The sequence below is a fragment of the Acomys minous genome (genome assembly GCF_964271855.1).
Source record: "Acomys minous genome assembly, chromosome: 12".
Classification (NCBI taxonomy): Eukaryota; Metazoa; Chordata; class Mammalia; order Rodentia; family Muridae; genus Acomys; species Acomys minous.
This window is the reverse complement of record NC_140493.1, coordinates 96,454,387-96,470,324: the sequence shown is the minus strand read 5'-3', so window position 1 is coordinate 96,470,324 and position 15,938 is coordinate 96,454,387. Positions and strand designations below refer to the sequence as shown.

Genomic DNA, 15,938 nt, shown 5'->3' with positions numbered 1-15,938 from the left:
GGTGGCACCATCCCATGGGCTGAGGTCCTGGGGAAAAAGGAGAAAGCCAGCTGAGCACCCGCAATCACCGCTCTCCGCTTCCTGACTGCAGAGGCAGCGCGACCAGTCACGCCACCACCATGCCTTCCCTGTCACGTGGACTCCATCCTGTCAGACCACGAGCCCAAACAGACCCCTCCCTTCCTTCCATAAGTCGCCTTTGTCAGACATTTGGTCACCACAAGGAAAAGAGTAACTAGCTAGCACAGCGGCAGAGAGCTGGTTCTCAGGAAGAGGCGCTCCCACCGCTGTCGCCACAGTGCTCAGGCGGAGCTTGGTAGATAACTGGGCACCTCAGGGTCATCACACTAAGTACACAAGAGGAAGGACACCGGGGTGGGGGGTGGGGGTGGGCGGGGCTCTGGGCTGTGACGACTCTTGCCTAGGGCCCTGCACAGGATGACTCACAAGGGCTGAGCGCCCTAAGCCCAGCGCTCTTTCTGCTGAGGTGCCGTCTCTGACCAATTCCCCATCGTCCACATGGGTAGAAGAGTCTACAGAGACAGGGTTGGAAGGCAGCTCAGCTCTAGAGATAGGGGGGAGTGAGGTCACTCTTCTGAACTCTGGGACCATCCTGTTAGACCTTCAGAAGGATGCAGTGACGACGTGGTCACAGCAGCATGCTTGGTGCTCCCCTGAGGTAATCTGTCCCCCAAGGGTGACCTGCCACTTGCTGCAGCTACAACTGGAGAAAGTGTAAGGAAGGCAGAGGTTTATCCCCTCTGTCCCCAGAAAAGCCTGTTGGGAACCTCTCTACTTGACACGTTTGGCTGAGGCAGGAGCCTGCAGCTGTCAGGACACTACTGTGGGAAGCAGTCAGACTCCACGGCAGCCATGGCTAACCAGCCAAGATCCAGAAGCCAGACTCATTTACATAGCTTCACATGGCTATGAGGACGAGCTGTCCATGCAAGTCAGCTGGGCCCTGGCAGCCCTGGGGATCTTGGGGGGGGTCACCCTCACCTGTGGTTCCTTCTGGGATCTCCATGTGGGGCTGGGCAGCGGCCTGCTTGTCGGGAGCTGTCTCTTCCACTAGGGGCGCAGTCACGTCTGGAAACCACCAATAGACACCCTTCTGCGTATGCAGGGGCAGTGCGGGGAGAGAGGGGGGGACCTGCCAGCCACATGCAAGAAAAGCCAGCTCAAAGCGGGGGTGGGGGCATGGTGGGGCACAGTCTTCCTGCCCCACTCCCCAGGAAGTAAGTGAGGCGGCAAGACACCTGCCTGGAAAGCCCAGAGGGGTCATGTAGGCACTACAAGGGACACAGCCTGATCCCTGGGGGTTCTACAGAGGACTCATGAAGTCCTGAAGGCAGCTACGTGATCTTTACGGCAGGGCAGGAGGCCCAGCTGCGACTCAGGCAGTGTGAGGAAAGAGACCGAGACTTTTCTGTGAGGCTTTGAGTAAGCACCCTGTCCCCGCTGAGCCTTTGTTTCCGCATGTACAGAACAGGAGTGCCATCTCTAGGTGACCTTTAAAACTTCTCCCAGTTCTAACTCCCTGCCCCCAACCTCCTAACACCCAGTTAAAAGGCACAGAGTTCCTTAGGCGGCAACCACCAGACCAGATCCCGTCGCCTGGCTGAGGCGAGAGACAGAAGGAATCACAGGCCAGGAGCTGGGGGCAGCATCTTTTCAAGGCAAACTCTTTAGCTCAGAGTTCCTCCGGACCCCTCCGCCTCTCCTCCAGGTATGCCAGCCACACCCGGGGAGGGGCCAGCTTGCAAGAGATTCCCAGAATTCCACACAGCTTAGTTCACAAAGGCCATTTTTCATTACGATCCTCTCTGGTGCAGATAAAACAGCTAGCCCTGACTACCTCCCTCCCTCCCTCCCTGAGGGTGAGAGTGAGACGTGTGGGGCCCACACATGTGCAGGTCCAGACTGCAGGAGTGGGAGCGTCTTCTGGGACAATGGTGACAGAGCACCGAGAGCCGAGTTTGGGAAGCCGGCACCGGGTTTGGCAACGAGTGTCAGGGCTTTCTCAGGGTGGCAGACAGCTTGCAGAACTGTTCTAACTGGTAGAGCAGGAAGTGTCTTGCATCAGTGGTTTTCAGAAGGGCAAAGGAAATCTGGCCGGGATGTTCTCACCAGGCTAAAGGGCCATGCCATCTGCATCCTCCAGGGTGAGCCAGCACGCCAAGCAATTGGCAGGAGCATGACAGCCATGTTCTGGATTTATCCAAAGGCAGGCAGACGCTGGGGGAGGTGCAGAGGCCAAATTCTCTTTCTGTAACACAATTCCCAAGCAGCGTGTAAGGCGGGAGAAAGGGTTCAGAGTGGACGCTCCAACCTCCTTGGAAGGCTGGAGAGACGGAGGACAGATGTTATGGATGGTTAGTTAAAAGCCGTTCTCAAGTCTCCTTTTTCTTTGATTTCTTCAACTCAGTGGGTTGAAAAGCAAGATGTCCAACATCCCCAGCCTCGCAGCCCACAGTGGCCAGAGACCCAGTTCTGGCCAGCGAATGAAAGTGGAAACTGCTGGGCGTGGTGGTGCACGCCTTTAATCCTAGTGCTTGGGAGGCAGAAGCAGGGGGAATCAAGGTGAATTCAAGGCCATCCTTGTCTACAGAAAAGTCCAGGACAGCCATGACTACTCAGAAACCCTGTCTAGAGAGAGAGAGAAAGAAAGAAAGAAAGAAAGAAAGAAAGAAAGAAAGAAAGAAAGAAGTAGAAACTGCCAGGTAAAAGCTCTCCAATTCTTTTTTTTTGGATTGTTTGGTTTGGTTTGGTTTTTCGAGACAGGGTTTCTCTGTGTAGTCTTGGCTGTTCTGGACTCACTTGTAGACCAGGCTGGCCTTGAACTCACAGTGATCCACCTGCCTCCCCAGTGCTGGGATTAAAGGTGTGTGCCACCACGCCCGGCCATGGCTCTCCAATTCTTAATTCTGGCAACACATCTGGCTTCGGGGCCCTTTTGACTGCTTTGTACTTTTTTTTTTTAATTTCATTCTCGTTCTCTTCCTCCTTCTTCTCAATTTTATTTTGTTTCTTTTTCTTTTTAAAGATTTATTTATTTATTATTATGTATACCGTGCTCTGTTTGCACATACACCTACAGGCCAGAAGAGGGCATCAGATCACATTATAGATGGTTGTGAGCCACCATGTGGCTGCTGGGAATTGAACTCAGGACCTCCAGAACAGTCAGTGCTCTTAACCTCTGAGCCATCTCTCCAGCCCTTGTTTTGTTTCTTTTGAGACAGAGTTTCTCTGTGTAGCCTTGGGTGTCCTCAAACTTACTCTGTAGACCAGGCTGGCCTCGAACTCAGCAATCTGCTTGCCTCTGCCTCCAGAGTGCTGGGATTAAAGGTGTGGGCCACCTGGCTTTCGTTCATTATTACGGAACATGTGCATAATGCGTCTATATGGGCACATGCCATGACACTGTCAGTTCGCTCCTTCCTCCTTTACGAAGGTTCCAGGGCTTGAACTCATGCCGCCAGGCTTGCACGTTAAGCACTTTTATCCTCTGAGCCATCTCACCAGCATGGTTTGTGGTTCCAAGGCAGATACGGTGTTTGGGAGCACGGCAGCCAACTTCCAGCTATGAAGCGACAGTGCACGCACTTAGGATGGCAGAAGATGAACACAGGGACACATAAGTGACACTGGAGAGCCGTGCTCATGTGCGGACTTCTTATGATACGCCTTTTCCAGGGCTTTGGGGTTCCTGCAGCCAAATGCAGTAGTCTTGACTGGCCCACACGGGAAGCAAAGAGAGATAACGTGGAGCATTTCGGGAAAAAGACAAGGGGCTTCGCGACTAGCCAGACACCACGGATCTGAAGCGGACAGATGAGGAGAGATGACTTGCCGCACACTCCGTGGCTGAAATCCAGAGCCCAAGAAATGAAGACGCCACACCAAAAGCATTCTTAACACATGAGCGGGGGGATGCCTGGCCTGCCCCGGCCCCCCTCAGCCAAATGAGCATTCTGGGCTTTGGTTGATCCCTGAAAGAAAAGTAAGCTGGAGGCTGCTTCTGAGGGGGTCACGGAGGGTGGTGGATACCAGATGGGAGCCCTACACAGCTGTGTGTGAGCCCCAGCTGTGCCACACAGCCCGGCTTCTCCCAGCATGGGATATCCGGAGCGCACACACACACACACACACACACACACACACACACACACACACGATGATGACGCTCAAGGCGCGCACTGTTGAGCCAGGCATAAAAGCGAGAGGGTCCAGCTCCCACTGCCCTGCAAAGCACTGAGCAGGCACATCACAGCCAGCAAGACAGGAAGCAGTGAGTGCAGGCAGGAAGGGTAGCTCAAAAGCAAGCTAAGCGCAGGCTGAAAGAGGCGGTGGGGGTAGGGAGGCCCCACCTTCAGCAGTTGGAGTGCTCTTAGCCTCAGAGGTCTCCGACCCTGGCTCCTCTGATCCATCATCGGCGGGGGGCTGTGGGGGAGAGTCTGGAACATATACAGTGAGCCCTCAGACCTAAAGAGGAACCCGAGAACTGCGTCCTGTTGAGCTGGGACTCCTTTAATGTGGATACTGTAACTTCTTGATCAAAGCAAGAAGGGACCAGCACCCCCAAAGACAACCATGCTCCACTCCTGGGATTCCTGGGGTGGTGGTTTGTGTCTCTGCTCCTGGGCAGGAGAAGATAGACCTTATTTATTTATTTATTTATTTATTTATTTGAGACAGGGTTTCTTTGTGTTTTCCTGGCTGTCCTGGACTGGTTTTGTAGACCAGGCTGGCCAAAACTCACAGAGATCCACCTGCCCCTGCCTCCCTAGTGCTGGGACTAAAGGCGTGCGCTACCACTGCCCAGCACGAAAATAATACCTTTTAACTACCTAGATCCAACTGAGGCAAAGACCCTTATATTGAAAGCCCTCTCCTGTCTTCCCAGTGGCCTCTTAGCATTCAGGTCACAGCTCCTTGGCACTCATCTCAGTGACCTCACTCAGCTCAGTGCAGCCGATCTTCCCCGCTTTCATGCCTGTGTCGGCTGAAGGGTTTTCCTTGCTAACTCCCCTAGGCCTTTGTAAGCATCGCTGTGCTTAAAGGCTGTGAGACCCACCGTGGGAGGCCGTCATTTTGTTGGTGCTTACTTCACTTTGGTTAGAGGACTCAGGGTAGCTCTTTGCATCAGTAGAAGTGTGCAGGGTTTTTTCTTTCTTTCTTTCTTTCTTTCTTTCTTTCTTTCTTTCTTTCTTTCTTTCTTTTTTGTTACAGTGCAGATGTTGACTGGGCCTCTCCCGGGGCTCCAAGAGCCAGCTGCTCATTGTATTAGAGGGACAAATGGACTCTAGCCATGGGGTGGGGGGGGGAGAGTCCAGAATCACCCCATGATCCACCATGTGGTTGTTGGAATAAAAATGGTCCCCCACGGACCCATAGGAGTGGCGCTATCAGGCCTTGTTAGCGTATGGCTTTGTTGGATGAAGTGTGTGTCACTTTGGGGTCTTAGAAGCCCAAGCCTGGCCTGTGCATCATTCCTTGCTACGTGCGGATCCAGATGTAGAACTCTCAGCTCCCTCTCCAGCACCGTGTCTGCCCGCATGCCGCCATGTTTCCCGGCATGAGGACAATGGACTGAACCTCTGAACTGTAAGCCGGCCCCGATGAAATGCTTTCTCTGTAGTTGCAGGGGAGAAGGACCTGGAGGTGACAGGAGCTCACAAGGAGACCAACAGAGCCAATTTACCAGTGCCCCAGAGGGGCTTGCTGAGACTGAAGCACCAACCAAGGTCCATGCAAGGGCTGGGACCTAGGCCCCCTACACAGAGGTAGCAGGCGGGCATCTTGGAGGAGGGGAGGTGGCTGTCTCTGGCATGGACTCTGTTGCTTTCTTTTTTTAAATCATTCCCCTGGCAGGACTGCCTTCCCAGGCCACAGGGGAGGAGGACATACTCAGTTCTGGATGTGACTTGAGCTGGGGAGGATGGGGACGGGGACGGGGGTGGGGGTGGGGGTGGGGGTGGGGGGCTTCCCTTTTCTGTGGAATAGGGGAGGGGGGAGGGGGAGGGGGGAGAAGGAGGGAGGGGGAGACTGGGAGGCAAGGAGAGATGGGGCTATGACCAGGATGTAAGTGAATAAAGCAACAACAACAACAACAACAACAAACAACAGAGATGCCCTGGCCTTGCCGTCTCTTCACAGCAGTAGAACCCTAACTAAAACACCCCATCAGAGGCAGGTTGAGCACCCAATGAGGGGCCCCACCTGAAGCCCCATTCAATCCGCTGTTCTTGAAAACAGAATTCTGATAGAATTCAGGACAGAGCTGTGCCTACCTAGGAGGCCACGTCTTTCTGACTCCTGAGGCACCTTGAAGATGGGCGCCGTACACTTGTGGTAGCTTGTTTTCTCGCACACAGGTGAGGGGCCAGTGGCTTGAGAGCCATGCTTGCCAAGGCAATGCTGTAACGCAAGAAATGGCCCCTGGGCTGGGTGTGGTGGCATATGCTTTTAATCCCAGCACTCAGGGGGCAGAGGCAGGCAGAGCTCTGTAAGTTCGAGGCCAGCTAGAGCTACGTAGTGAGTTCCAGGACAGTTAGGGCTATGCAGAGACACCCTCTCTTAAACAAACAACAAACAAGCAAGCAAACACCTCTTTGGGGATAAAGAGGATGGCCTGCTCAGGTCACAAAGCTGCTGGAGGTAAACCTGAGGTTTGTGTCGAGGAGGTCTAGACTAGGTAAGATAGTGTGAGGTCCTCAGGGAGTGACAGAGAGGCACGTGAAGTCCGTCCGGCCAGGGCCACGATGAATTGGGTGGGAAGCACGGAGCACGGATGGCACTTGCTAGGTGGCAGTGTGGCTGGAGCATTCAGTGGAGACTAATGTCCCTTGGGGCACAGTGAGATTTTGGGATTCTGGGGTGCTGGAGGGGGGGAGCTGGTTCTATGGACAACGCGGGACATCAAGAACAAAGGCCAATGGAGTTCAAGCACCCTGAGCGATGAGGCTCTTCACAGCTTCACTCAAAGTATAGGCAAAGAAGGTCCCCTTTTGTATTTCCTTTTTGTTGTTGTTGTTGTTGTTGTTTTCAGTGTCTCATGTACCCTAGGCTGGCCTCTGACTCACTAGGTACTCCCAACCCTACCATTTACATGAATCATCCTTAGAGGGGAGGAAGATGAGAGGAAGGCCCTGCGAAGGCCTGGGAAGTGCTACACACCAGGCCCTTTTGTTTCATGAGCCTGTGTGGCCACCTCCCCGACTCCACAGTCTTTCTGTACACTCCTAGGGATCTAGTCAGATCCCAACTTTTAGCACCCACTCAGACCCTCGGCTCCGGTGTCCAGCGTGGAGTCCCTTGCAGTCAAAGCAGTCTTTTGTCACTTGCCTGAGCTGTTGTCTCCACTGTGCTACCTTCTGCCCAAGTCAAAGCTGCCGACTCCACATCTACAAACAGCTCCCACTAAACCCTCAGAAGCAAGATTCAGTTTGACGGGACTCTCTCTTCGGTGTCTTTGGCTTCTTTGGGGGAACACAGTGATGGGCAGGACGGCACAATTTTGTTTCACAGCACCTTCCAAGGGTTAGCAACTGCAGTGTTCTCTCTCTGTGTTCTGTATTAGAATAGGACAACCTTGGCTGTATTTTGTTTTGTGAGGAAGTGTGGAGAGTGTTAGCATAGAACTTAGTGGCGTGTGTGTGTGTGTGTGTGTGTGTGTGTGTGTGTGTGTGTATGTGTGTGTATGTGTGTGTGTATGTGTGTGTGTGTATGTGTGTGTGTGTGTGTATGTGTGTGTATGTGTGTGTGTGTGTGTTTATTGTATTCCTGTGAGTATGTATGTGTGCCTCTGAGCGCCGCCTCTCCCCACCCCCCGCTGCTGCAAACACACACACACACACACACACACACACACACACACACACACACAGCTCCCAAACACATGCATATACTGAAATGGACAGTTCGGGGACAAGTCAGCATAGGCAGAAGACTACATTACAGACTCTACAGAGGCTGATGCAGTTTTAATTAGTTAAACTAAATTTGAGACGTGCTTTAAAATTTCCCTCCACTATTTTTATTTATGCATATGTGTGTGAATCTGTGAATGCCGCATAGAGACAGGGTGTTAGTTCCCCAAAACTAGAGTTAACAGATTTTTGTGGGCTGATTGATGTGGGTGCTGGGAATCAAACTCAGGTCCTCTGGAAGAGCAGCAAGTGCTCTTTTTTTTGTTTGCTTGTTTTTCGAGACAGGGTTTCTCTGTGTAGCCTTGGCTGTCCTGGACTCGCTTTGTAGACCAGGCTGGCCTCGAACTCACAGCGATCCGCCTGCCTCTGCCTCCCGAGTGCTGGGATTAAAGGCGTGCGCCACCACGCCCGGCTAGCAAGTGCTCTTAACCACTGAACCACCTCTCCAGCCCCAAGCCAGACACTTTTACTTTTTTGGAGGGTGGAGGGGTTTCGAGACAGGGTCTCTCTGTGTAGCCTTGGTTGTCCCCAACTCACTCTGTAGACCAGGCTGGCCTCAAACTCATAGAGATCCATCTGCCTCTGCCTCCCAAGTGCTGGCATTAAAGGTGTGTGCCACCACGCTTTGCTTTTTTTTTTTAATGTATATTTTGTTCTGCCTGCACACCTGAAGAGGGTATCAGATTTCATTATAGATGATCACGAGCCACCACGTGGTTGCCGGGAATTAACTCAGGACCTCTGGAAAAGCAGCCAGTGCTCTTAACCTCTGAGCCATTTCTCCAGTGCTTACTTTTTTTTTTTTTTAGCCCATTCAAATTAATAAGACACCCTTCTCCAATACTACAAGGTATTAACAACTCCTTTAAAACCTAGGATTTAACCCCCTCTAGCCAGCCCCTGCCGAGGCAAACCCAACTGTGTTCCACTGTGACTGGCCTGTTGTGTATGACTGTCTACTGACCTTTTAAACCATGGTCCATGTCTCCTTCCTGGTCTTGGAGCAGAGTGTAGTCCCCAGCATGATCTTCCATTGTATCAAACTCCTGGCGGGGTTCAGCCATACTGGTTTAAAGCCTGGAGAAAAATAAGGCAAGGGAGCGAGTTACAGGTGGGATGCAGAGCTCGGGGATCTGACTTCTTAAGGTAGTGGAATTGGGGACAAGGAGAGAGGCACCTTCCCCCCCCTCCCCCCCGCAAGTCACAGTAGGAGCATCTCAGTTTCCTGGCTTCCCATCTAGCAGACTGATGCGCAGTCTCACTGAGTATCCAACGTCCTGCCAAAAGTGACCTGTCCTCTGCCACCTCTTAGCTCATATCCAAAACCACCAGATGAGGCCAGTTGAGTTATGCTCATTCCTGACTCTTTCCATCTCTTTGAGAAGTGCTGCTGATTTGTACATAGTTCCAGGGTGATGAAGGGGAGGCCTGCCTGGCTATCGGGTAGTGAACACTGGAACCCAGGGCCCTGTGCATGCTAAGCATGTATCTTTTATCAGTAAGCCACACCCCTACCTCTACCCCAATCCCAGCTCCTGGCTCTGATTCTTGACTCTTTAATGTTCTCTGAGACACGGTTATAGGTAGCTTTGGCTGGCCTCAAACTAGCTATGCATCCAAAGATGGCCTAGAAGTTCCATCTCCGGAGTGCTTTACATACACTGGGTACCAGCACGCCTGGTTTATGCGGTGCTGAGGATAGGATACAGGGCTTTTCTGCATCCCAGGCAAGGAGACAACTGAACTATATTCTGAGCCCCGAGACAGAGAAAATGGGCACAGAGTCAAGGGAGCTTTTGTAGAATGGACCATCTTCCCTTTGCCGTGCATCTAGACAGGCGGGTTTGTTCCTGCCGCAGCCGCCAGCACCCTCCTCTGGCCCCTGCATGTCCACCCAGGCAGGGATGGATGGGTACAGCAGCGTCTGGAGGAGGCGAAGTGCTTGGTTTGGACTCTGCTCACCGGCAGGGATGGCACCAAAGAGGCACCCTAAGGTGAACTTGGCAGCGATGTGCAGGGTTAATGGGAGCATAAGAGTGCCTGCTGGCATGGTGGTGACAGTCATGGTCCCCACGGGGAGAGTTCAAAGGCCAGAACTAGACGCTGGGTAGAGGAGTTGGAAAGAGGCTGGGGAAGAGTAGCTTAGAAAATGGTAGATTGGCTTTCAAAGTTAGACTGCAGTTAGGCGGGGGATTAGAACCCACGAGTATACTTGAGGCAGGGGCTTGGGTGCCTGGGCAGAGAGGGCTGTGGTAAAGGGACCGACACCATGGGGACAGGGAAGGGGCTGGACAACAGGGCAGCTGTATTTGCAGAAGATAACTGCTTGAGAAAAGATGCCCCTTCCCCGAGGCTGTGCCTTTTTAACTGGCGACTCAAGTCATGTTGCCTCAACTGGGCTTATACTGCTGTGATGAAACACCATGACCAAAAGCGAATTGGAGAAGAAACGGCTTATCTCATCTGAAGACTAGCAGGGCACACATCACGGAGGGAAGTCAGGACAGGAGCTCACGGCAGCAACCTGAAGGGAGGACTGAGGCAGAGGCCAGGGAGGACTGCTGCTCTTGCTCTTCATGGCTTGCTCGGCCTGCGCTCTCTCTCTCTCTCTCTCTCTCTCTCTCTCTCTCTCTCCCCTTCTTCCTTCCTTCCTTTCTTTTTTCCTTTTTCTTCTTTCCTTCTTCTTCTTTTTTTTTTCGAGACAGGGTTTCTCTGTGTATCCTTGGGCTGTCCTGGACTCACTTTGTAGACCAGGCTGGCCTCAAATTCACAGCGACCCGCCTGCCTCTGCCTCCGGAGTGCTGGGATTAAAGGCGTGCGCCCACCACACCTGGCTGGTAAAGGTTTATTTATTTTTGCTGCATGTGTGCTGCTCACCAGAATATGGCACGAGATCTCACTATAGATGGTTGTGAGCCACCATGTGCTTGCTGGGAATTGAACTCAGGATCTTTGGAAGAGCAGCCAGGGCTCTTAACCTCTGAGCCATCTCTCCAGCCCTCAGCTTGCTTTCTTCTACAACTCAGGACTGCCTGCCCAGTGGTGGCACTGCCCATAGTAGGCTAGGTCTGCCTGTGTCAATCATTAATCAAGAAGAATACCCCACAGACTTGCCTACAGGCACTCTAGCGGAGGCATTTAATGAACTGGGGTTCCTCTTCCTGGATAATTTTACCTTGTGTCAAGTTGAAAAAGCAAAGGAAATACAAGCAGCTGGGACACTGTAAGCGCTAGGGAAGTGTTTCTGCCACGTGCTGTGATTGCCACTAAAATTACTAATTTTTTATGGGTCTTTGTTTTTATGGATTTTTTCTTTTTCTTTTGTTTTTTTTGGGGGGTGGTGGTGGTGGTGGTGGGGTGGACAGAGTCTCTCTGTGTTAGCCTTGGCTGTCCTGGACTTGCTTTGTAGACTAGGTTGACCTTGAACTCACAGAGATCCACCTGCCTCCGCCTTCCCCAAGTGGTGGGATTACTTTTTTTTTCAATATACAGATATTCCATTTTGTTTATTAATTTTATAGAGAGGGTGCATGTGTTCATATGTGAATACTTGTTTTAGGTGTGGTGCTTTGGGCACCATCCACCTTCTTTTTTCTTTTTCTTTTTTTTTTTTTCCAATCTGGTTTTTGTTTGTTTGTTTGCTTTTCAAGAGAGGTTCTCACTACTTAGCCCTGGCTGTCCTGGAACTCACTATGCAGACCATGCTCGCTTCAAACTCACACAGATTCGCCTGCCTCTGCCTCCTGAGTGCTGGCACTAAAGGCTTGCACCACCACACCCCTTTTATTTTTTAAGTGTATTGTCTTCGTAATCATGGTGTGTGAGAGAGTGCGCATGCACACTTGTGTGTGTGACTGCCACTTATGTGTGCTTAGGTGCCTCAGCATACGGTGGAGGTAAAAGGACAACCTTGGGAGTCTGTCTCCCCCCACATTATTTGAGACAGTGCCTCCTGTTTTTTTCCTGCGGTGTACACCTCTGTGTGGATGCTGGCTATGTCCACTCAGCCATTTCCCTGTCTCAGTCTTCCAGTTTGCTGTATAAGAGCACTGTGACTACAAACACATGTGCTCTGGTGTCCAGCTTTACGTGGTTCCCAGGGATTCGAACTCAGGTCCTGATGCTTGTGCTACAAGCAGTTTATTGCATAGAGTCATCTCCGCAGACCTTCATTTTACTGTTGAGACCCAGGCGAGCCTTGAACTCCCAACCTCCTGAGTGCTGGGATTACAGGTTTGCATGACCAGATCTGTCTATTCTCCAGTATATTCTCTCCTTCCCTCCCTCCCTCCCTCCCTCCCTCTTTCTCTGTCTCTCCCTCTCTCCCTCCCTCTCTCTCCCTCTCTCCCTCCCTCTCTCTCTCTCTCTCCCTCCCTCTCTCCTTCCCTCCCTCTGTCTTCCTTCCTTCCTTCCTTTAAACTGTTTTATGTGCATTGGTGTTCTGCCTGTCTGTATGCCGGAGTGAGGGTGTCATACCCTCTGGAATTGGAATTACAGACAGCTGTGAGCTGCTATGTGGGTGCTGGGAATTGAACCTGAGTCCTCTGCAGCCAGTGCTCTTAACCTCTGAGCCTCTCTCTATAATAATAATAATAATAATAATAATAATAATAATAATAATAATAATAATAAAATATTTTCTTTTTGGAGACAGGGTCTCTCTGTGTAGCCTTGGCTGTTCTAGACTCACTTTGTAGACCAGGCTGGCCTCGAACTCACAGTGATCCGCCTGCCTCTGCCTCCCAAGTGCTGGGATTAAAGGCGTGCGCCACCACACCTGGCAATAATAGTAATTTTAAAAACCTGTAAACAAATGTATATCAGCTGGAATCCCTGCACTGCCATCCCTCCCTGTATTCTCCCATCTGAGTACTAACCAGGCCCAACCCTTCTTAGATTCCAAGGTCAGATGAGATCACCCACATTCAGGGTGCTATGGCCGTGGATAACCCGTATTCTCAATGTGGAGTTTTGCTTGCTTTCCATGTGGAATTGCCTTCAGCTGTTTCTGGAAGTTTCCATACATTCCATCTCAGGAGCTGGACAGCCAAGAGTCACTCAAGCATTTGGGTGATGCCCTGCAGTTTACCTGTTGGGAATGACTGCCCAGTGTGTGCCAGATTGCTCAGCTGTCTCATTCAACCTACTTGCACAGCACCGTCCATGCCATGACCTGGCTCCTATGATCCCTCTGCACACAGCCCACCCTCTGGTCAGGGCTGGAGGGCCGGGCACACCCTCCGGAAGCAGGATGAATTACAGGGTCTGTGCAGAAATTAAATCATCCTTTAAAACACAGGCTACTATTCACTATGTAAAATAAATAAACTGTGCACATCTCAAGGGCCGCTATTTTCCTTTGTGGGGGATGGGAAAAACTGTAGACGCTGGAAAGGACCCAGTCCTGGGAGGGCAAATGCCCTTAGGATCCTAGCCTAGGATCCAAGCCAAGACGGGGATGTAGTTCTGTGGTAGAGCACTAGTCTAGCATGTACAAAGGCCCTGTGCTCCACCTGAAGCATAGGAAAAGCAGAAGGAAGGGAGAGAGTGGTGATGGGAAGACAAAAGAATGTTCTGGAAGACCCTTGAGGATCCATTGGACCAAAACCCCAGAAAGAGCAGATCTCTGGAGAGCAAGAGGGAACGACTCTTTCCCTAACCTTATGACCCATACTGAAGACACAGGAGCCAAAAAGGCACCTGCCTGGGTTGAGGCCTCAGAGCCCTAAGATTCACTGTGTGCTCCTCATAGGCCCTTGGGGTGCCCTTGAAGGCTCTTCCCCTTCCATCCTTATTTTTACCCTATCAGATACATTTCCCAGACCTTCAGAGGCCCAGGGATGTGTGGATGAAGCCTCACGCTCTTCCGTCCCCCAAAAACAGTGGCTTCCCTGGCTGAAAGATATCGGCCCTTCTGTCTTCTTGTATAGCCCATTTGGCATCACAGGTGGCCTTCTAAAGTGTCAGGAGACGGACAAGGGACCCCTCAGCAACGGGGCACCTCACTGACCCCTCTGGGAGCTCTCCTGGGAGCCCGCTTGTTCCCTTGAACATATCTGCCATTTTCCCCTGGGCTGCTTCTTTCTATAAACCTTGAAAGGTGGGCGGGATAGGAATCCCAGACAGGCAGGCGGCCACAGAGACTGACGGCTTGTGAGAAAAGACATTTGAGTCTGGCTGCTTGATGGCCGCTGGCTTCCAGCCCTGCTACCCAGGGAGCAAGGTTCCCAACGGTGCTGGGGCCTGGGGCCTGATTCCCAACAGGAGAGGTACAAATACCAATTAGCGGTTCCCTCATGAGAACTCCCCTGTGGGCTCCAGAAGGAAACGCTGGTCTTCCCTAATTTTCCCAGATCTTCAACTTTCTTCCTGAGGGAGACCTTCTGAAGGGAACTTCCCTGACTGCAAGTTGCCCGAGTTGGTTGAGATGAAGCTACAGTAGGCTTTCTTCATTGCCTGGGTCCTGCTCCTGGCAAAAACGGCGTATTAACCAGCACTTGAGTTTCTGAGGGCACCTTGGGCAAAGGACAGGACCTCAACACCCTTTGGTGGCTGGGTAAGTAAATACGAAGGCTTCTAAACTCCAGACCCTGGAGTTTACAGGATAATTTCTGAAGTGCAACTGTGTCAAGAGAAAGAATTAGCACCTTCTCATAACTGAGGAAACTGAGGCTTGGAGATGCTGACTAACTCGCGTAGCTGGGGGCAGGCAGGGTTTGAACTCAGATCTTTTCACACCAAAACCCATTTCCACACATGGCTGCGTTTCCCATTATTCCTTTGTAAAAGGGGAGTAGGAGGGGAGTTCAGGGAAAGCCCAGTGTGAGGTTGGCCTGCTGCCTGTGACTCAGCGGTGAGCACCCTGGGAGACTGGGACCCCAGAAGCTTTCTGGGTGCGTTTGGACCACGGTTCCCTGGGCGTCGCAGGGTGGGGTTTTCTGCTGCGCTCAAGGCGTCGCTAGGGGGCGCCAGACGCTAGATCCGGGATTAGCTCGTTCTTGTGACTCAGCGGATCTGCCACCGTCAGCCACATTCTGCTCCAAATGAAGGAAGGACAGTCTTCAAACACCCCCTAAGCCTCAGTTAAAAACTCAAACTGGAGGATAGTCTTCAAGCGCCAAAAAACCAACCTGGACTCCAATAATAGGGATGACTGTCGAAAACACGCACGGCATTTACAGCATGTTAATTATGTCCGTAAAGAAGTTATTTGGGTTGGTTTCTGTTTGTTTCTTTTTAAACAACAGCAACAACAACAACAAATCCTAACTAGGAGTGGTTATATATACCTTTAACCTCATCACTTGGGAGGCACAAACAGGCAGATCTCTGGGAATTCGACACCAGCCGGGGCTACATATACACATACTACATACATACATACTTGTCTCAACAAACAACCCCATCCCCTAAAGAAACCCACTCTAAAACAAACAAACAAACAAATGATTATCAGTTAGATAATGCTGAAAAGCAAGTAGACGTAGGCTTCCCAAGGCACCTCCCAGTCTCCTTTGCTCTCAAGCATTATTTTTGTTTTTGTTTTGTTTGTTTGTTTTCTTTTTTTGTTTTTTCCGAGACAGGGTCTCTCTGTGTTAGCCTGGGCTATCCTGGACTCACTTTGTAGACCAGGCTGGCCTTGAACTCACAGCGATCCTCCAGCCTCTGCCTCCCGAGTGCTGGGATTAAAGGTGTGGGCCACCACCGCCCAGCTCATGCATTATTTTTGACCACAGCACTCAGGAACAAGGCCAGCCTGGACTACATTGTAAGACCCGGTCCCAGAGGATCAAGAGCTGGACAGAGATGGCTCAGTGGCGAAGAGCGTTTGTTGCTCTTGCAAAGGACCCAGGTGTGGCTCCCAGCACCCACGCGGTGGCACACAACCACAAGCAGCTCCAATGCCATTTCCTGACTTCCGTGGGCACCGGCCATACACGAGCTGCAATATGTACATGTAGGTAAACCGCCCAGCCACAGAAAGAAAGGAAATCTTTATTTATT

The 15,938-nt window shown here is 51.5% G+C and overlaps 1 protein-coding gene across 24 annotated transcripts in view; it reads right to left on the bottom strand.

The window, feature by feature from the left end:
• MAPT (microtubule associated protein tau) overlaps positions 1 to 15,938 on the bottom strand; it is a 96,268-nt gene that overhangs the window by 39,781 nt on the left and 40,549 nt on the right. For 9 of the 24 annotated variants that reach the window (XM_084750035.1, XM_084750039.1, XM_084750033.1 and 6 more), the window contains exon 2: positions 8,899 to 9,011. In XM_084750035.1, coding sequence (XP_084606161.1) covers positions 8,899 to 8,998 — 100 coding nt within the window. In that variant the 5' untranslated portion in view covers positions 8,999 to 9,011. Of the gene's footprint in view, positions 1 to 1,002; positions 1,090 to 4,373; positions 4,461 to 8,898; positions 9,012 to 15,938 lie in introns of all 24 variants that reach the window. The other 15 variants (XM_084750038.1, XM_084750020.1, XM_084750041.1 and 12 more) reach the window with 3 other exon arrangements.